This window comes from Mustela lutreola, chromosome 9, assembly GCF_030435805.1.
Source record: "Mustela lutreola isolate mMusLut2 chromosome 9, mMusLut2.pri, whole genome shotgun sequence".
NCBI classification, from domain to species: Eukaryota; Metazoa; Chordata; class Mammalia; order Carnivora; family Mustelidae; genus Mustela; species Mustela lutreola.
Window position 1 is genome coordinate 109,805,413 of NC_081298.1, and position 21,840 is coordinate 109,827,252.

At 47.4% G+C, this 21,840-nt stretch overlaps 1 protein-coding gene across 12 annotated transcripts in view; it reads right to left on the reverse strand.

Annotated features, from left to right (window-relative positions):
- Positions 1-3,648: 3,648 nt before the first annotated feature.
- BCL2L11 (BCL2 like 11) overlaps positions 3,649-21,840 on the reverse strand; it is a 47,391-nt gene continuing 29,199 nt past the window's right edge. For 5 of the 12 annotated variants that reach the window (XM_059188404.1, XM_059188403.1, XM_059188400.1 and 2 more), the window contains 3 exons: positions 20,923-21,003; positions 20,237-20,346; positions 3,649-8,100 (listed from right to left, as the gene is read on the reverse strand). In XM_059188404.1, coding sequence (XP_059044387.1) covers positions 8,002-8,100; positions 20,237-20,346; positions 20,923-21,003 — 290 coding nt within the window. In that variant the 3' untranslated portion in view covers positions 3,649-8,001. Of the gene's footprint in view, positions 8,101-9,604; positions 16,905-17,072; positions 17,198-20,236; positions 20,347-20,922; positions 21,004-21,840 lie in introns of all 12 variants that reach the window. The other 7 variants (XM_059188408.1, XM_059188402.1, XM_059188399.1 and 4 more) reach the window with 5 other exon arrangements.

Genomic DNA, 21,840 nt, shown 5'->3' on the forward strand with positions numbered 1-21,840 from the left:
CTTGTCATTTTCCATATTCTCATATACCCTATCTGGTCTTGCCCTAGTGGAGAATTTTAACAGCTTGTCCCCTCTCACCTTCTGAATTTGTTTTCTTTAGAGAGAACTCCTTACCACCTTTTTATTCAGCCCTTCCTGACAGGTAGGAATGAGTTAGCGCCTACGGCTGTCAACAATTCTTGGTTAACTCAGCGCACAGAGAACTTAGTGGAGGGGTGGGCACCGGGCTCACAGAACACAAAGGAAGCTGGGAGACCAGGCACTGGCATGCTGGTGGTTGGGCAGCAAAGTACTACGGCTAGGGAATGTCAACCTGTCCCCTCAGCCTCAAGGATGCCGTCCTCCCAACAGCCCATCTTTGCCTCGCTTGCTCTAGATTCAAAGAGTGTTACATCGGCCAAGCTTAGGACATGGCACCCTCAGCAGCACCAGGGGCAGGGAGAGAGGGGGAAATTGTGGTGGAGATAAGAAAGGGAGGATGGGGGGTTGGACACTGTATAATCCCCCTCCCTCTCATAAAGAAAAGCTAACAAATGTGCAGGATGTATGGAAGAAAACTCGTGTACTGCAATCATCAAACAGCAAACCTCACAGACGGATACAAAGACTACCCACCCTGAAAAACTTCTTGGAAAAATGACAGTGCTCCCCTAAATGCATATACAGTCACTGTCATCCCAAGCTAGATCCCCACAGAATTTTTCAAGCTTAAATGGATTCTAAAACGCACGTTTAAGACCAAATGTCGAATGGCTGGGACAATCTTGAAAAATAAGGATAAGAAATGTAAGAACATAAAACTAGAGTAATCAAAGGGGGGCTGGAGGGGTACGCAAAATGGGCAGAGGGGATGAAGAGGCACGAGCTTCCAGTTGTAAAGCAGATTAAGTCCCACAGGTGAGCAGTACAGCCTCAGGAATGTCCTCGTGTTGGGGTGACTCTGTATGGTGACAGCTGGTGGCCACAGTTACTGTAGGGAGCGTCTTGTAATGTTTATAATTTTGGATCACTCTCGTTGTATGCCCCTTAAACTAGTATTGTGTCAAGGATACTTCAATTAAGAAAAACAAGAGTAATCGGGATAATGTAGATTAAACAAGATCAATGGGAAAGAACTGAGAAACAGAACCACCTGTACAAAAATTGATAGATGTCAAATAGCCACTTCAGGCTGGTTTGGAGAAGGGAGTCTTAGCTGTCTGGGCAGGGGTGTGGGGAGGAAGGCGGGCAAAGTTAGATTCATACAACATATCATTAAAAAAAATCCAGATTAAAAATTATTTTAAAAAACTGTATAATTATATGAATAAAATGTAATATGTTTGAAACTTGAGCAGAGGGAAGGTCTTTCAAGATACGAACTACGGAAGCCTAAGGAAGATGAAAGCTGACTTCTAAAGTGGTAGTGACTACCTCAAGTGCACCTCAGGCAGGAAAAAAACACGCGACGGAGTAAAACATACATTCCCAAAAAGACATGAGGAAGGATAGTCCCAGCAGCTTTATACGGTCTTAGCCCCAATCTGGTAAGAGCTCAGGGGTTCATGAACAAGGCAATGGACCACATGTCGTCTGTTCATACAGTACGACAATACTTGACTGAATATAAAGGAAGTTACTGATTATAACTCAGGTCTCAAAAACATTAAGCTGAGCAAAAAAGAAACCAGACACACGCAAAAAACATATTACACGATTCTATTCAAACTATCCACAAAAACTGATCTACGGTGGGAAAAAAAAATCAGAACCCTGGTCACCCCTGGGGTGGGATAGGAGGGACTGCCTGGGAAGGAGGAGAGAACTTTCTAGAAGGATGGCAATGTTCCTCATCTTAATGGAGGTTTGGGTGACTGCTTTATCCTTGGTCAAAACGTAGCAAATGCACACTTAATATTTGTGTTTTGTTGTGTATAAGTTTGAAAACTTGAAAAGTTTTCTTCTCAAAAGAGAAATCTATTAACAAAAAAGAACAACTCTAGATAATATGTGTGCTGAACTATTTAGGGATGAGTACCGAGGACTACGGTTTACTCTGGAACGCGCAGAGTAATAGACAGATGAGTGGGTGGATGGGCGATGTTAAAAAAAAGATCTAGCAAATTGCGCAAGGTAGAATCTAGGGGGTGGGTGTGTTTTGGTTCTTTGTACAATTCTTTCAACTTTTCTGTGTGTTCAGAAATCTTGATAATCCAGTGTTGGGGATAAACAGCAACAGACTAAAAGGAAAGCTATTTCCGACCCGTGGGAGATTTTTTACTTACTCATGCTTTACAGAGCTCATCATCAACAGAAAAAAATGAAAAACCCCATTGAACTGCAAGGAAAGGCCTTGATCAAAAAGGCAATACCTGAGATCATTCTCTTTGTCAACAGAAAAATCTGAATTCGACTAACAATGCAACTTCCCTGTCCTCTGGGCTGATAGGACTTGAGGACACTTGTCGGAGAGTGTGAGGGAAAGCAAGCGTTCTCTCGTGCTGCTGGTGGCTGGGTGAGCAGAGCTGGGCTGGCAGCCTCTCCCATGTCCACCTCCCTGTACCAAGACCACCACGCAACCCTCCCGCTTGCCGGGGAGGGGCGGCAGGGCAGTCCTGATGACGCAGAAATGCCAGAAGCAGGATACCGGGTGACCAGCAGCCTATCTGTGTGTACTTGATACAGAGGTCAGAAAGCAGCAGTCACGATGGGAAGATGTGAGACCTTCAGCTAAGTCAGAATCATGTGCGAATTGAAGCATTTATAGAAAAAGCAAAACCAATGTAGTATAGGTAGGCACACAGAGCAATGAAAAGGATCTGGAAAAATTCGAACTTGTGTGTGGGTGAGGAAGGAGGACTGGGGATGGGAATCCAAGCAAGTTGGGTTTGGAATACACATGATCTGAAATAAATCTAGACACAAATACCTATAGGGACGAGACCGTATTTGTGTATTGCTTTGCTTAATTAAAATGAAAAGCATGGACAGATTACCCCCTTAAAGCAAAGCTCAGCCCGTCTTTTAACGTTCCCAGCATTTATTTCAGAGTGAAAGTGGTCAATTACATGATTACTTGATTCAGATTTTACAACCTCGACCCCGCAAACCGAGCTTTCAGTTCTCTGCCATCCCTTAGAGCAGTTCGTAGCCCCTCTGTGCAGCAAAGCACCCCAACACTCAGGGAGCCCTCACCAGGCGGCTGGGTCAGTTCACACACAGGGCTCCAGACACACCAGTTGGCGATCCCCTCAGCTCTGTAGATGAGTCCTTGCTACCACAGTTGAGCCAGACTCCCCATCTTTTGTTTTTCCTTTCTTCCAACTACCGGACAGGATTGGATGGATGGCAGGACTGCCCCAATCACTAATCAATACAGGGCTGCCTCCAGCAACGCGCCCCCCCCCCCCCCCCCCGCACCAGATACTGAGTCATATCTGACTACGTGGGCAGAAAACTGTGCAGGTCTTGCCAGCCACTTCAAAACTTTTAAGAGTGGTTTGCTTTTAAGCATGCTACACAGTGCTGTCTTCCAGCGAGAACTCCTAAAATCTACACATAGGTAATGCCTTCCGGGACGATGAAGGGCAGAGGTGTGGGTGTGTGTATTCATAGAGAAGCAGCTGTTTCTCCAGCGCTCTGGGAAACAAACCAAACAGCTCACCGAAAACTAGTTGAAAGTTTTATTTGTATAAACTTCATTAAGAACATAAAAGATTAAGTTTCTTAAAAAAAAAATCTGCAGTTATTTACAGCAGTATTGCACAAGTAAAGTGGCAATTACCCTGTCAAAATTCATCAGTGCAAAACACAAGTAAGCCAGGGAAATCGCAAATACAAATGCTACATACGCTGGGTCCTAGGAAACAGGTTAGTGACGGGTCCGTATACAGACAGATCAGTGCTATTAATGAATGTGTACCTGATGAGTTCTGATACAGTAACTAGTGGTCACAGAACCTGGACATACAACTTCAGAGAGCTTCTAATTCTGATTCCCAAGTAAAAGTAGTCAAGTTACCTAGCTGGGAGTTCAAGGGTGCTTCGTGAATACAATGCCGTTGGAAGGAGTCCCCTCAGCTGGTTTAGCATCACGTGTGGACCCACCCCTGCACCCACGGGAGCGGGGAGTGGACGCACACAGGCACCAGGCTAAATCAGCAGGGATGCTAGAACCATCTACTGACACGGGACCACCAGGAAGTCTCTCTAAAGCTTCTGTGAGCTTTCACATCTTAACATCCAGTCGAGTGGGACCCCCAACCTCTCTCGAAGCCAACAGAGAAGCAGAAGGAAGACAACCTGAAGCAGGCTGATCAAAGGCAGGGACCAAAGGGCTTAGGGCTGGGGGCAGTGGGGGGGCGGTTCTGTACAATTAGCTCCTAAAGACCACTAAGCCCACACCTCAACGCACAGGACACAGCGGGTAGGGGATAATTCAACTACTCACCAGTTGCCAAAAATGGGTAAGTGGCATGAGGTGGTGGTCCTGATGTCCCTCTCCAGGCAGGAGCACTCTGGCTCACCTGTCCCTTTCTCTTGCCCTGCACAACTCCTGGCAGCACCCCCAGAAGGGGCCCATTTTTATTTTTCTGAACTCTGAATTGTTAGGGATACCTGTTCAATGGAAAAGGCTGTCCCAACGGCCAATAATACATTAAAATAAAATAAAAATAAAAAAGATATGGGCTGGCCTTAATAGAGTACGCATCCACGAGAAGCTGGCTCTTAAAGAATAGAAAGTCACTGGTTATTTTTTGTAGAATTTTGTAGCCAGCCGTATCTATGGTCTTTCACTGATGGCTCAGCACAGACTTCATCATCAGGATAGCAGACCCCAAGAATTTAAACCCATGTGACCAGAAATACCAGGAACCAAAGCTGGAGGGCAGCCTGGGGAAGGGCGTGGGGCTCAACAGTCACCACCTCAGAGCCAAAGCAATGAATGGTACAGCAGGGGAAGGGGTGGGGTGGGGGGAGCAGGGAGGTCAACACTTTTCAGAACGTAAGACATTAAATAAGCAGGAAATAAATATACAACATTTCTACAAGTTACAGCATTATGAAACAGTAGGACACATTACACAGAAAAAGAATCTACAATATGTACAATCCTCAATTCTGAAAAAGTTTAGTAAAAACAGTGATCTTTACTCATTTATGCTGTACAAAATTTTACAAGAGAGGGAAAGGGAACACAATTGCACACAGACATTTGGCTCAGTTGGTAAGTAAAATGTGACCTCCTAATCTAATAAATAGTCAAAATATATACAATATCAAGAAGTGGGGGACAGGAGAAATTTATTCTCTATGGGGTACACTCTTCTTAATCAAAAGGAAGTTCTGCCTGGTTTTCCTGCAACCCCACAAGCAGCTCTTGGTGAACTCGCTTCGGGGCGGGAGTACAGGTAACAGGAAGAATTGGTCGTGGGACTCTTTTGCATGTATTTATTGCATTTCTGTGATAAGTCACAGGACACTTTCTACAAACCTCATGGGACAAGAGGTGGTCAAGGCACAAAACCCGCATTCAGTTTCCAAAAAGGGATCTAGTCTTTTTCTTTTTCCTACAAAAAGTAAAAGAAATAAACAATATAAAGTCAAAGGTCTACCATAGTAGGCATACCTTCTTCCGCAGGGAGGTGGCGTGATAAACAGGTACGTACAGTACAGAGACATCCAGTCATCTCTCTTCAGTCCTGGTGCAACTTCCTGCTCCTTAATACTACAAATTCATAGAATCTCTGATTTCCTCACAAGCTGCTTCTGTGGCCAGCCTGGAGGCCAGGCGGCCACTGAGCCAGAGGTATGCCAGCACGCAGCCCTCGAGCACTGTGCCCAGGGAGCTGCAGTATTGAAGAAACAGAGTAAAGTGCTCCAGTCAGAGAAACTGGCACCGAGTATGGAGATCCTGGGGAGATGGGGCTGGGGGAGGTGCCCAGAACCAAATACGTCTTTGGTGTGTGTGTGCCCAGCAGGTTGACCACCGTCTTACAACCGCGTGGACTTCACGACCCTACTGAGGGGTTTGAGACACGTCAGGAACACAAGTTGACACTCAACACAGCTTTAAAAATATTCAAGACCCCAATAAGACTTTGGGGGCAAAAGAAAATCCTAAAAAAGGAAGAATATTTGGAATCAAATATCTCTACCTAATGGAAAATGCATATATGCTTTAGATATATACATATATACATACATATATATGTATATATATATTTATATGGAATTATCAAGATAGAAACGGATTTCCCCACTTAATTATGTGAAAACTCTGGTCCTCTATGGGCCCAAAGCAAAACAAGAATGGTTGGCACTGCTGACTTGTTTGAAAAATCACGTTTTTCTCTTAAAAAGCCATTTAAGGATCTGGGGTTTCAAATTGGAAGTTTTAGGGTTCACGAAATGATCTCTACCTCTCCTCTTTCACTGCTTCCTGATCTCTCTTGGGTCTCCCCGAATTGTTTAACTGCCTTTGAAGTGACACACCAACTCATGGACCCTCCAGCTGCTGCACCCCACCCCAGGCAGATGTGGAGAAAGAGCGAGCTTGCCCAAGAGAGGTGGGTGTACCAGGTGTGGTCCAACAACACCCAACTGTCCCGAGAATAACGGAACAAGACAGACGGACATCTGTCAGAGGCTGAGAGCCCACTTCAGATTTGGGCTCCAATGCAGTGTTTATACGGTACAGCTGAAGGCAGAATTAGGCCTTCATTCCTAAGTGGATTTGGAGGGGTGGGAACCAAGTGTCAGGCATCAAAGGCCAGATGAACCTGGAGTTGTATGAAAAGCCTGGAAGCCTAGGAAACAGCCCCCTAAAGCCCCGCTCATGACTTGCGCTAATTCCCACGAGGGCTGGAGCTCTGACACCTACAGTCCCACCAGATCAGCGAGCGGGCACGTTTACCACCTGCAGCCCCTGCTGACGGTGCACCTGTGACCGCGGGTGAGTCTGCAACCAGAGAAGCCCACAGTGTGGAGGGCCACGGTACCTGTCTGTGCTAGGACTGCTATTCCTTCTTCAGAACACCTGTAAATGACGAGCCCATCAAAACCAGTGAAAACCAACACTATGCACGTCCCAGTGAATAATCTACTGACAGACAAGCCAATGGGGTTGTGGAGGTCACAGGCAGATCCTTATTCATGCTCTGACCCAGTTCCCTTTCATGATGATAATATGCTGCACCTCCTGTATGCATCGGCCTCCAGACAGACCAGAGGAGCATCACCAAAGGAGACGAGGAAAAATACACGAAGAGAGTTTTAAAATTTTGCCAGGGATGCAACTGAATTTAAGGAGGTAAGTAAATATTTACAAAACGGGAGTGGCATAGCAATACAGGCGGACAACAGACCCTCTGCCCCTTTAAATTGATTTTGTTTCATAAGAACTTATTTGGTATTAATGATTAAAAAAAAAAAAAAAGCACGTTGAAAAGCCAATGGCAGGGCAGGGAGGGGGCTATCTCATACCTCTCCCCTTTAAAAATTCTGTACAGTAATCTCTAAAAATAAACTAAGGCAGCTTTATCAATTAGCTGGCTCAGTTTCCACTGCAGAGTTTACATAATCCTCTGAGAGTAGGCAATAGGTTCTTAAAATTTTAGTACAAAAATCATTCACGAGTTGGTTAAAAAGTTTCCATTTCCTTTTTGAAAAACCTGTTCTTATTAAAGAAGGTGGAAAAAAAAACCCACACCGTGTGTAAACACCATTCTTGCATAAAATCCTGCTCCAAAGAATCATGATTTGTACATTTTTTTTTTTTTTAAAAGAATCCTCCCTCATTTACATTCACAACAAACTTCCATCAGAAATTCTGCGAACAGAAAGGTCGAGTCCACGTGCAGCGCAGCGTCCTCGGATCGCGTCGGCTGGCCTCCCCGCATGACCTCTCTGGGGAAGAACCGCCAGCCGCACAGCAACGGCACCCATTAGCCGCGGTGCTGGGCTTGTTGGTCGGAACCAGCGAAATGTCTGCACACATCTGGCCCCGCGAGGAGCCCGTCGTCACTGCAATCTCCACACCAGGCGGATGATGTAACGTAACAGTCGTAAGATAATCATTTGGGGGTGGGCTTCGGCTGCTGGGTAATTATTCAAAAAGACCTGAAACAACAACAGGAAAGCTTCTTAGTTTCTCAGCCCTCATGTTATTTTCAGGTGGGGGAGGCCTGTCTATAAGGGAACCACCCGTCCCACAGTCGCAGCTATGGAGGGGTAGCCCTTTGTGAGCGCAGAAGCTTCCCAACATCGGTCCTTCCCCTGAGATTGCGAGGCCTGAGTCCTTCCTACCTCCTACTACGGAAGGAGCAGTATGAGCAGCAGCATGCCGACTGCTTCACAGAAACCCGAAGAGTGCTTGCAACCTCAAAGGCAATCAGTTTGCTTCTGTAAAAACACACCTACTATTCTTTCTATAGGCAAGGTCATCTCTGGCCAGAATGGCCTCGATCTGCATCCACCTGTGTGCAGGTGCTGAGGACAGCCATCCCCTGATCCACGGGGGTCGGCGTCCTGTGGGCAGAGGTCAGGGTGGAGGGGACAGAGGAGAGGTGCGAAGTGACTGTCTCACTACCCAGGTTATTAACATTCAAATATGCTGACTCCCCAAGGGTGAATTTCTGGTAGTGCTAGTTTACTTGAGAAACCAGTGATTTGAGGTAATTTGTCCTAAGAAGCTAAATCAAGTGGTGCACCGATGCGTCACAAGGCCTCTGGCTGATGGGGGGGTGGGCAGCTCTGCTATGTAAACACGGGTGGCTCAGCGCAGTATCCACGGTCACATGCACACACAGGCAGGGTCAACCCCCATCTCCCACCCCATGTGGGGAACAAAGAACAATTAAAATTTTTTAAAAAGGCGTCTCTGCCAATGACCACCATGTTTACTACAAGCGGAGAAACCATTCGCAAGGAAATTGCCAGATGAAAGGTCTCAGAGGTCTTCGGGGCTGCCGCAGGGCCCATCTCTGAGTTCTAATCCATCCTGCCAGTACGTGTGAGGGGGCCATTCAGAGCAGCCAAAGGCGGCAAAGGAGCGCACCTGCCTCTACGCCGGGAGCTACAACCCGTTTCACGATTCAGGTCTGCAGCCCTCACTTCCTCAGTGAGTCATCGATGCCGAAGACCAGCTAGCTCTCCACAAGCCCCCTTCTCCCTCGGGCCGGTGAAGTTTCCAACACACCACCGTGAACCCAGAGGCCACGAGTGGGGCTGGTAATGAGCACCCCCCCCCCCCCCCCCCCGCCACACGCAAACACTGCCCGCAGACACCAGCTGCCAGCGGAGGCCCTGCCTGTGACTGTTTACATGAGCTCTCGAGCACGGGTCTGACAGGGTGGGATTGTGATAAGGCCCGGGCATTTCCCGTTCTCCTTCCATAACCAGACTGGAGGAAATCAGCTTTCTGTAAGCGATTCCTGTACAGGCGCTCCGTAACCACAGTCTGTGATTTTTATCTGTTTTACACACAAGATTGCTTTGTTTTGATTTAACTTTCAAAATTACTTTGGTTTTTCTGTGTGAGAATAATTTAGGGGAAGGTTAATTTTAGTTGAGACTAATATTAATAGGTTGAAAGAGGCTTATTCAAAATAAAACCACGACTTACTAAAATGAAGAAAGTGTGCACAGGGCTAAGCAATCTCTTCAAGGTGGGAAATCTTGTGTCAGCCAGGTGTCACTCCCAGCCTCGGTAAGACAAGAGAATGGGGTCAAAGTGACTCCAGCAAGGGGACAGACCCCAACTGCTTCCGCGCAGCTCATTTTATATTCCAGAACTGGCCGCGTCTGAGAGGAGATATCCCCCACCTACCCTTTGAGGACATCGGGTGGATGGCAGTGGCCGTGACGTTTAAGAGTCTTATCACAAGACCAGTTTTTCCAAGTTCTTTAGAGTTCTGCTTGCATGTCAAGTGTAAAGGACATGGGGATGTTCAAAGGAAGCTGGGGAGGGGGCAGGGGCCATGCAGGAAATTCTGGCAACAGGAACACCCAATCCCTGAGCAAGAAGATGCTACAACTACTCAGGAAGGACAGCAGGACGCCTACTCTCTCAGGCAGTGCGCGTGACAACATGGCACATGCTTTTTGCTTTTAAGCCAGCAAGAAACTGCTTTTGGACAACATTCAATGGAGGAAGCCATTACGACTGAATTCCAAGGCCACACCAGTCCCGAAAACCCTTGACCGCTGGCATAGCCGGCTGAAGCTGGCACAGCTCAGCGTGTACGGCCTGTTGCTCCGGAGCAGCTGGAGGACAGGCAGCTCCTGCTTCTTGCAGACTCGCTGCCCTCTAGCACCTGCAGCCGCACGCATCGGCTCATTCACAGGAGCACACGGTAGGTGCCTGATGATGCCAGTGAGGGGCAGGAGGCATGGGCACCAGCAGGTGAGGACACCAGCCAGGCTCCAGCCAACAGCTCCGAGCACTTGTCAGCACAACCAGCCCGAGATCTCAGTCCTCTGGCCTCCAGGACTGTGAGCGAACAGTTCTGTTGTTCAACACACCCCTCCCCGTGGTACTCTGTTATGGCAGTCCTAGCAAAGGAATATACCTTTTCATGCTTAGTGAACATTCCTGGTTCCTTCCCTCTTTAAGATAACACTTCTTAGATCTGAGTTGTATAATGCTGTTTTACATTAATTCATAAAAGTACTTTAGAAAGATATGTTAATGGCTGCATTTGGATAAAGGAGATTATTTAAAATAAATATGCTACGAAGTGCAAACCATTTATGCATTATAGTGATCTCTTCTGCTTACACACACGGGCGCGCGCACACACACACACACACGAAAAACCCAAGTGCTTGAAGTGTAGGGCCCCATTCTGTTGGGTCTTTTATCTCCACCGTTTAGATCAGGAACTATATCCTTTGGGGTAACTGACTTTTATGGCCATCCCATGTGTCCAGAAGAGGACTCCTTCAACATTCAGCTTTTTTATCTCTCTCCAGGAACTAATTCTGACAGTCCATACTCCTGTCTGGGTCAGGGGCTACAGCCCCTAGGCCTGCTTGCATGGGGCAGGGAGTGTGCTGGGGCCTGCCTCGGAAAGCCTGCATCCACTAGGCTCAGCGGGCAACTCCTCTTGTCATCAGCAACAAGTGCAAAACAGCAATGCCCAGCCCAAGGGCCACCGTGGGTGTTACCAACAGTGACAGCAGCCTGTAAGAAAGCCACAGCTGCTGCCCTGCTCCTGTAATCAGGACTCAAGTTCCCGCTTTGCAGGTAAAGAACACCTATATGCATTCCAGGAAAATGGGAGGCTTGTGCCGAGGTGGAGTCAAGATGCAAGAAAAGTGTGACAGCATCTCTTTCTATGAAGCTTACGCTCTGGTGGGGAACAGCCATACAAATAAATGGGGTAATAGGACAATAGCAATACACAAGGTAAATGAAATGGCAGAGAAAGCAGCGCCCGCCAGAGAGGCAAGCAGGGCCCTGGGATATCCAGGGCAGGAAGGCCCAGAGCTGGGACATGCTTCCCTGCGGGAGACTCAGGCGCTTCTTGGAAGATCTGAGAAGTGTCCCTGGAGACAGTGTTGAGAGCATTCAGCAGGGAATCCCCAAACAGTTCCCTTATGTCCTCACCAGAGGACACGGGCTCAACCTGGGTGGTAGCTGGGGGTGAGGCTGTGCCAAAGGAATGCCCTGGGTGGGGTCCGGGCAGACTTGCAAGAAGCTGGGGACCTCTGAGCCACCGCGGCCCTGAAACACAGGACTACCTCCGCCTGCAGCAGCCAGGCACAGGACACAGCACTAGCCTCCACAGAGGCGTCTGCACGAGAACCGCCTTCAACTTGAGAGGAACAACCAAGTATCAGAATTCAATTACTATCATAATACGAAAATAATCCGAGCAGAACATCCCCTCCTGCCCAGTCCAGGGAAGCAAGCATGCAGATACAAGAGACCCTGAGCCCAGGCAGTCCAAGGTGGTTGGGAGAAGCACCACACAACCGGAGAGCACAGTTCTGGGGCCAGCTCTGCTCTTCCGCAGGCAGAGATGAGCCCAGGCTCTGAGAAGCCGCCCGAAACACACCAGGCCTTCAGATTTGGGGTGCCCTTGCCCAGGGTCCAGAAGAGTCACTCACTGCCTCCACTCAACAAAATGACATACCACACACCTTCTCAGTCTTCACAACGAGCTGTGGGCCAGTATAACTCTCTTTCAGATTTCACAGACGAGGGGACAGACCAAACTTGTAGAATCAAAATCAAGTCAACTCAACTCAGACTTCAGCACAAGAGCTCACTAATCCACACTCCAAAGGCTGGTCCAATCCCCACTGGGCCAAAGGACTCAGAAAGGACAACACATATACATTTGGCATTACTCAAGGAAGGTGAAGCACAAAAATCACAAATGGGCACAGCGCAAAAAACATGAATGTTAAGAGAGATAAGAAATGACATCAATAGAGACTTACCCTGGGAACCAGGGCTGAGGTCTACTGTCAAAGAGCCAGACTTTGGCTAAGAGCTTCCTGGCAGTCAAAGTAACAAGGTAAAGACGGCCTGATCTTCACCATTATACCAGAGAGCTCAAAAGCAAATTCTAAGAGACAAGTGAAAAAGCAAGGAATACCTACAGAACTCTGAAACACACAGCAGTTTTTAAACTCACTCAAAAAACCCCTTACAGAATTTCAACACTGAATACCTAACAGGTCCTTAGTAACTTTTTTTTCTTCCTTTTTAGAAGGATGTAATCTTTGAGTGGTAACATGTTAGAAGAGACAGAATTCCGGACTGTGAATTCTTTTCTCTCAATTGAGACTGACAGGGAACGTCTGCCCCAGATCGACAAGCGGGGATGTGTCACGTGAGTGTCTGGGTGGTGTCTGGTCCCCTAGGGGCTGTCGTGGCATCTTCCAGGACATGCATGGGTGTTGTTGCCACAATCCAAGCTGACTGGGTGGGTGGGTGGAGGGAGCAGAGCAAGCTGGAGTGATCCTGATGGAAGACCACCTCTATGCATTTATAACCTAAAACAACCTAAACAGTATTTTACATGACAAGTGATGGAGGCAGAGATCAGAGAGGAAAAGGGCCTACCACACGGAGCATCTTGGGTCTCTCCACCTCGGCCCAGATTTTAGAGGAGGTTTGACAGCCTCCTGCTTTCAGGTGTCAGGCCGCTGCTGCAGTGCTGCCCAGATTCACTTTCCATTCATCACCACGGCAACGGGGGGATTTGCATAGCTTGTGCCTAACTCACTCTGATATCAACACAGCTGTGGAAAGGGTGCCAGGAGCCCCTCCCCCAGACGTGATGCTCCCACAGGCTGAGCAGGATGGAGTTCTCCCACCTCGGGAGCAGCCGCTGACCTCCCCAGGAGGGGAAGTCACAGAAAAATCCCATCAGTGTGAATCTGCCTCTCCTTTGCTTCTGATGTATCATTTCAAAGAAACTATTATAGCTCAGGCTTTCTGCAGACCAAGCGCTTCCCCTGCTGACTTGCTGTCAGGCCCTGCATTCCCAGGGTTTTCTTCAGGCAGCACGGCACACACCCCTCTCCTGGCAGATCTCTGACTCGGTGGCCCTCGGACTGTCACCCGGGTTGTGTGGCACTGCATGGGGAGCAACTGCAGAGGAGCCAGAGATACGTGGGTGCGGAGGGGCGGGGGGGCCTCCGTCAGACAAAACATGAGCCCTGGAGCAAGAATACATGGCTCTGAAATGCCCCAGCCCCAGAGAAGCGCTGCTGAGACGTAACGCTCTGTGACCACAGCCCCAAGCGCTCTGCTCTGGATCAGCTGGGAGAAGGCTAGCGAAGGATGGTGAGAGCGGCTGCAGACTGCGAGCCTCGCCTCATGTGCATCTTCATTTCCTCCTCCAGAGATTAAAAAACCCCAGACAGACCTCTCTGAAGTCCCCCTCCGGGCACCTGCACCTCTGAACAGTTCTGTGTGAATGGCCCGGGTCCTCCCCACCCACCGCGAGGCAGGCGTGCAGGTGTACCCACCTGCTACAGGTGGATGGAGCGGCAGCCGCGGGCAGCGTGTACGGACACCGCCGCACCCAGGGCGATGCCCACCCAGCCATTGAAACACACCCCAGCGCCCCAGCCCCGTCTCCTGTTTGTGCATACCCAGACACAGCACGCATCGGTAGGGCCCAACACAAGTAGGGTACTGAACAAGTGAACCAAGTCAGCAGCATCCGTCTCAACTCTGAAGACCAGCTGAGAAATGTTTCAGTTCTAGTGCAGAGAAACCTCAGCATGACGGGCTAGCGATGATAGCAATTTCGAGCTCCGTCCCTGAATGGGTCCCTGTGACCTTCACCACATCCCTGAGGAGGCTGAGAGAAAATGGGGTGCCTAGAGGATATAATGGATAGAGTAAGATTCAAGGCCTCACCCCAAAGTTCTCACACCTGTCCACAAGTCCTGCTTTCCTATAAGATCACACTTTATCCCCAAGTCATGGAATGCCCTCGTTCAGAAAACCTGCCATCCACAGCTGCCATTGGGATCAGTGAGCGCAACCACGTGCTGTCCCGAAGGTCTCAGGGAAAGACACGAAGGGCTGAAGCCATAAGAAGGACGACTCCTGGATCACACAGGCTCCAGTGACTCTGCAATGGGGGCATCGGAAGGCTCCTAAAGCCAAAACCCTGAGCTCCCTCCTCCAGCTAGAAGGCAAACACTCACCGATTCTTCAAACTGTGTCACAGATCAATGATGGGCACTAATTCACTTAAGCTGCTCACAACAGTTTTTGCTATGAAAACTGTCATTTTATCAACTTGTGGGCGACTCACCATCTCATGAGATGCGTCCAGTTTCAATGTACTAATTCATATGCTGGTTTTTCACTATTCTTTGCTCAAACAGTAACAGAAAGTGGCTCATTTACAAAGCTTCTATGTTCAATTATTGAGGGACTCAAAGGAATGTTGTCCGAGGACACACATCTCTGAGTTTATGTTCAGGTTATGCTATTCCCAAACAAGACAGCTACCGATTAGATCCTCCCCGTTGTACATTACCTATAGAACAGTATCATTTATAAAACCAGGAATCCGACAGCACAGGGAGTTCTTGTCCTGGGAAGGACAGCAGAGGAAGAGTTCAAGTTCATGTATTATGTATGAAAATGCAAATGGGTGACACTTCCATTAAGCTTTTGTTTCCACCTAAACCAGTGTGTGAGCCACCTCCCTTTCCCTCTCTACTTTGTCTGGTTTGGTGCTATACTTCAGTTGGCCTACAGTTCAGTCTACTCATGCCTGCACATGCCTGGGACAGAAGAAGTAGGAAGCAAGCAGTGTAAACAAAAGATACACTGTTTCTTGGGATCAAACAATGAAAGGGTTTTCATTCACTTCTTGGCCCATCTAGAGGGTCTGACGTAGTTTCACGTGCTGCTGCTCAAGGCAGGCCACGGCCAGGACATCCCCAAGTCACTATCAACCAAGAGAAGTCTACCTGTGCACAGAGCAAACTAGGCTGGATATCCTGACTACAAGGCTTGGGGGAGGCCACCAAAGGTGAACGATGGCAGCCTTGGTAATGGGGAAGAGGGGGAGGCAGACGTGGAGTAGAGGATGGGTCTAATTACCCCAAGAGCACATGTTCCAATGTTCTGAAGGGCCCAGCACATGCTCCACAGACGGGCCTGCACCCTTGGCCCATGGCTAAGAATCCCATCCAAGAGGACCATCCCCTTAGAATGGGCAGTAAGCACACAGCACTCCATGCCCCACCACTCAGCTGAATATGAGCCACTCACCCTCTTCATAAAGCTCAAAACAAAGATCTAGCTTCTCTGAGAAATCTTCTTCCCTCCAAGTCCTCCGACTTCCACTCTCCCCAGCAATCCTTGAGCCCGGACACAGGGGTGGGGTGCAGAGTGGGGCTGGAAAAGTCACGGCACCATGTGGGTGTAGACTACTCAGCAACAGATGCCTTCTGGAAGCTCCACCACCTCCACGGGCGCTCGGATTTTGTCCTGGAGCATGTTCTAGATGTGCCTGCACAATTGAGGCCCTTTAATGCTGAACTGACAGGTGAAAACACACCAGAGGCCCACCACTGGCCAGATCTGTGACAATCTGAGGATCAAATTAAGTACCCAGGATAATAATGCAGAGGAACCTACTGAATTAAACAGGGACCCATGAATGTAGGCTGATGAACGGGATAAAAATATAATGGGGAAAGGAAGTCGTTCATCCTCTACACACACCTCCCTCCCATTACAAATAGAAACACGCTGGCTTTCGACTGGAAGGTGCCAGCTTTGAGTAGAGTCAGCATCACCAGTGACAGGGCCAACGGACTCCCCGTTGGGGACCTGATGGGAGAGGACACGATGTCGCCCCTGCCGTACTCCTGCCCAAGCACACAACTCGAATCTTATCCCAAGGAGACAACAGACAAATCAAATCAAATTCAGGGAGTATCCATAAAATACCTGTCCTGTGACCCTTCAGGGTCACAGAGACGGAGGAATAGTTCCAAATCAATGGCATCAAAGGGATAAGACAACTAAATTTAACGCATGACTTTAAACTGGATCCTGGGCCAGAAAAAAAAAACTTTTTTATTTTTTTGTTGTTACTATAAAGGACATTTTTGGCACAACTGGTAAAGTTTGGATGAGGTCCACAGATTACATAACAGTACTGTCACACTGCTAATTTCCTGATTTTGAGAATTACACTGTGGTTATGTAAGAGAATACTCTTATTCTTAGGAAACACACATTGATGGATTTGAGGGCAAAAGAACATCACACCTAGCATTTATTCCCGGAGTCCAGAAAACAACACGTGCACAGGTATAGAAGGGGGAGAACATTAAAGCAGATGCGGCGACACGGGAACGGTGGGGAACTCGGGCGGCAGATAGAAGAGGGTTCTTTGTACCATTCTTGCGACTTTTAGATGGGAAGTCTGAAATTATTTCAAAACAAAAAGTTACAAAAATACATCAGACTTGGAGCGGTCAAACTTACCAGACAGAGGGGGACACGGGTCGCTCTGCCCTGGCGGGGTTGTTTGGGGGCAAGTACACGGAGTCACATAAGAAAAGGGGAACATGCACTGGGACTTTGCGCTCACCTGTGCCTCTCACACCTCCTCCTTCAAGGATTCAGACTCCACAGCTCCGTTTCATACGCTTCCCCACTGCCCTTAAGTGGACTGAACACATGACAACTACACGACACCTTCCTCTATTGCTCTAACTGAAAAAATGGGAAAATATCCTGTCAGGCTTCGCAAGGCTCATGGCAGTAAAAGACCAACACTTTAGAAAAGGTACCGTAATAGTATTAAGCAAATAAAGACACTCAATATTTAAAATGCAAGCAACCATTATAAAGCAAGGCGGGGCTGTGCACCGCTCACTGAGAAGTGACTCCCCTCTGTGAGACAGCAGATGATTTGAATGCATGACTTTCCACTACCGCCTCCCATTTCTTCCCCAGATTTCTACCCCCAATGAATGGACACTGTAGACTCTGGATTACTTTTAACCAACAATATCAAGAGGCATCTGTCGCTTTGGGGGTCACTGCATCACTATCCAGAATCTGGTGTTTTGAATGGGCAATTCATAAAATCTGGAGAATATATTTGCCTTCATTATAGAAAAAACAGGTTATCACCTAGTGTCTGTCCTTATGTCTCCCCCAATATCCCCAGTCTACTTAGAAAGCTAGAGTCCCTAAATTATTAGTGACCACATTTTGACATTGGTTCATTTTTTTTTAAGAGATGCAAAATAAGGCTTACAATCAGAAAACTGTGATATTGCAATGAAATTAGCTTATATTTATTTTACCAAAAGCACAGAGAACAAACAGATTGCATCTCATTTGAACAGACAGGGCCATGTCCAATATCCTTTTAAACATTAAACTGTGAAGTAACCCTGGGAGAAGCGGAGGGGAGGAAGGACATAACCCGCCAGACACTGCTTTTCTCACCTCCCATGGACAGACAAGGTAATGAAAACAACCCCACAGCTCGTGTCCCATTTGCATGGGACTAGAACGTCCACCTCTTTGGCCTACGCTGTGCGCCCACCCCCGTGCCACGGCTGGCCCAGGTGTCTTATCACTGAGCACGCAGGCCACCATGGAGGTGCACCAACCAGGTCCATCTGGGCAGGCCCAGGTGAAACATTATAGAGTCACTGATACCCTGTGTAAAGATTAAAGAGAAACTTACACATAATATCATTACAAGACCTCAAGCTCTGTGGCCAAAGGTTCTGATCTAGTCCCTAAAAGTGGGGCTGTGTGGGTGTCCAGGGCTTCTGGACTCTAAAGGCACCAGGACCCAACAGCCTCCTCTCTCTTGGGCAGCCCCATCCAAGTCAGACCTGGCCTAAGGACATCTACAAACTCCTTCAAGATGCAGAAGGAGGCAGACCCAGCACACTGGTCAATTCGCTGCTTAGGCTCATTGTGAGAGGCCACTCCGCCATCTTTTCCTGTTGAATTATGGCCACGTCCCCCAGAATCAGCCTTCCCACCCCAGCAGGAGGTCATCATGAATGCACTGGGGCCCTGCTTCTGGCTAGTCTCTTCTGGCCCAGCAAGAGGGTCAAGTCCAGTCACACACACAGGAACACCAAAATCCCTTCAGGAAAACCACGGCAAAGGAGCTGGAGGTCGGGGGAAGTGTAACTCTAGTGGGAAATTATGAAACAATCAACCTTCTAAAAACAACTGCCATTTCAGAGCTAGGTTGAGAAGGAATTTATACACCGTAAACGGCAGAGGCAGGATGCTGGATATTCTTGCCAGCTAAAGACGGCCACATTAAGAGATTCTTAAACCCATTCATCAATGTGACAGTTCTCATTTAATGACAGAATCGTACTATAGCACATTTCTCATCAAACTCACACACACACGTGTGTGCATGCATGCACGAACACACACACACACACACATATCCATAGGAAGGTATGAGGAGGATCCAACGAGAGTTTTCAGAGTACCCCTAGCTCCTTTACAGGGACCCTATACTGAAGGACTAAATGAGGGACCCTCTGCAAATGGGAAGACGTTTCCATGTGTATAAAAAAGACTGAAAGGCATTACACGGACAGGAAAGCAAGAATGGACTCAAAGCAATGAACAGGTAACATCCACTTAACTAAGTGACACTTAGCTAAAAAAGAGACCAATGTTCAAAGCAGAATGCAAATACTGGGGTACTCTAAGCATGACCTCTCCTTCTGGAGGGGGGAAAAAAGATTAAAAAAAAAAATCTCAAAGGGATACTTGTAAGAAGCTGTAATATTCAGAAAAAAGGAGCCACAAGACCAGTGGCACAGTAAGAAGAAGGGTAGTAACAATTACAGCTTTTTCTACAAAATAAGACGTGTCTTCTTTTTGGATAAATCAATAGGAATATCCTCATACTTGGTCGTTTGGAAAAATGTAAACAAGCCAACATTATATCAAATCTTTGCAAGTGTGCCCTTTCCAGGAAGTACTCACATACGCTCATAAGAGCCCGAACTCCCAGAGCTGGAGCCCACACATTTTGGAAGTCTTCCATGGACAAAAGGTGTTCAAGTGGTAATGGCTACTGTCAATGGGCAAAATCAACAAAATATACTGTATCTGAAGACGACATAGGGGTTTTTTTTTTTTTGGCTTTTTTTAAATCAACAGCATGCCTTACAATGTAAGTGGCAGTCAATTAGGGGTGTAACATTTTTATGCCCAGGGGTCCCAGACCCCTGGTTAATAGCCTGCTGACAGACAGCACCATGGGCTGCAGGGGTGGCTCTCCTGCTCTGACGGGTCACCCGTCAAACTCCAGGGGTGCCGTTACAGGACTACTGCGGGCATCACAGCCTCTGGCTGATTAAAGATGGATGGTTTAGTAAGCCTTTAACTCTGATCCCAACGGCCCAAATGGAGTGCAGAAACCCTCCGTACGGATTGAAAACTACATTACTGTTTATGTGGGAATACGTCAAAGCAGATCCATAACCCCTTTCTTAGCATGGATGCTTTAAGGTCTGCTCATGAAACACCTGTGCCACCTTATACCATATTCTATTTAGTTACCAGGACTTGAATCCATCCATAAAACATTTTCACATGGAAAACGGGAGAAACAATGGTTTCACATAGTCAATAGCTCACATTTCCCAAGTAAGCGCAGAATTATTACTAGTCATCTTAGGGGAAAGGAATAAAAACCAATTGTGGGGAAGGGGAGGGTGTGAGGAAAAGGAGTAAATAAAACATCATTACCCTCCTTGGGTAATATGCATTAAACTCGTCTCCAATACGCCGCAACTCCTGCGCAATCCACATCTCCGGGCGCATATCTGCAGGTACAGCCTGAGACTGCCTCCTGGAAGCTGCATCAGAACAAACAGAACAAAATCACATTGTTTTCCATAGATCATTTAGCACGTTCTAGAAGCAAGCCCATCTCCACACACTCTGCTTTGCTTTTAGACTCTCCCTTACTTCAGGACTGTGCACGACATGACGGTGGGGAGGTCTGCTACCTCAGTTTGGTTAAAGACTAATGGACAAAGAACTGACTTTTTTCAAAACCAGAGACTCGGAATTATAAAACCTAAAAATATTCTGGCCAGTGAATGAGCATGCTTCCATTTCAAGACAGACTAACACAAAAGTGGTATAATAAAGATGACACCCTCCCCCACAAAATCATACTTGAAACACAAAGGAGAACATAAAAAAAGCTAGGTTGTTGGTAAAATAACAACACCTTAATTCAAGGTAGATCTCCTAAGGAAATGTCAAACATCACACAGGAACAGGGAAGAAGCGGTGGTCCTATTTCAATCTACAGAGTAAGGGAAAACCTGAGAACAGCAAGCTACCTGAATGGGCTCGTTTCTATGGCAGCAGGTGCAGCAACCCCATCCTTACAAGTGCTACCCCGTGCCCAAATTAAGACATACCTGTGAGTTCTGTCTCAGTATTAATGGAGCCCACAAAGGTGGATTCAAGTCTGCAAACCCCACACGGGGAGAGGAAACGTTCTGGGTAAAGGAGCAAAGGCATTTTTGAAAGAAGAAAAAAGAGGGAGGTTTGCCTTTTCATTAAGCTGTCACTAACATTCACACCCAGTCCCCCCAATCGTTTGTTGATGGAAAGGCATGTGAAGGGAAGCAAAAACAGGAGTCATCAAAAGACCCCAAAAGGCACCAGGAAAATGGCATTCTCACTGTGCTGTGAACAGTCCAGCACTGCAGGCACAGGAAGAGATGAGGTTCTTGGGCCTGTGACTTGTTAACTCACTGGTAGCAAGGACACGCTGTAGTCACAATTAGACACATGGGGTATGTTCTGACCACAGCAAAATATTTAAAAACCTGAAATGATCAGATTTTACAATCCTAGACATATGGCTTTCTGTTTTGTATTTTTGTAAAAATATTTTGTATGTGGGGTTTCTGAATTTTATGGTTGTAAGTAAATCTAATGTTGACTCATAGCTCTATAAAAGCACACTCTGAAAAAAAATTTTTTTCATGACGTCTTCTCAAAACTCGTCCATCTTCTTTGTTTCCCAACCCCTACCCAAAGGAATCCAACAATGATGCCCACAAAGAGGAAGTGCCTGAGAGAGGGTGGGCATGGAGTGTGTTGTATGTGTGTTGTGTGTGTACACGTGTGCATGTGAAGAATGCACATGGGTGCTCTCCAGAATTATCTGTGCTCTGTGAGTAAGACAAGGGGAAGAAAGCCCTAGGAGAGAACGTGAAGGCTGACCACAGAGAAACGTCTAGGATAAGCCCCTGAATACACCCCCAACCACATAAAAAATTACTCTGGCTGTATCTTTGCCACACAGTTTTATCATTATTCTGTAAAAG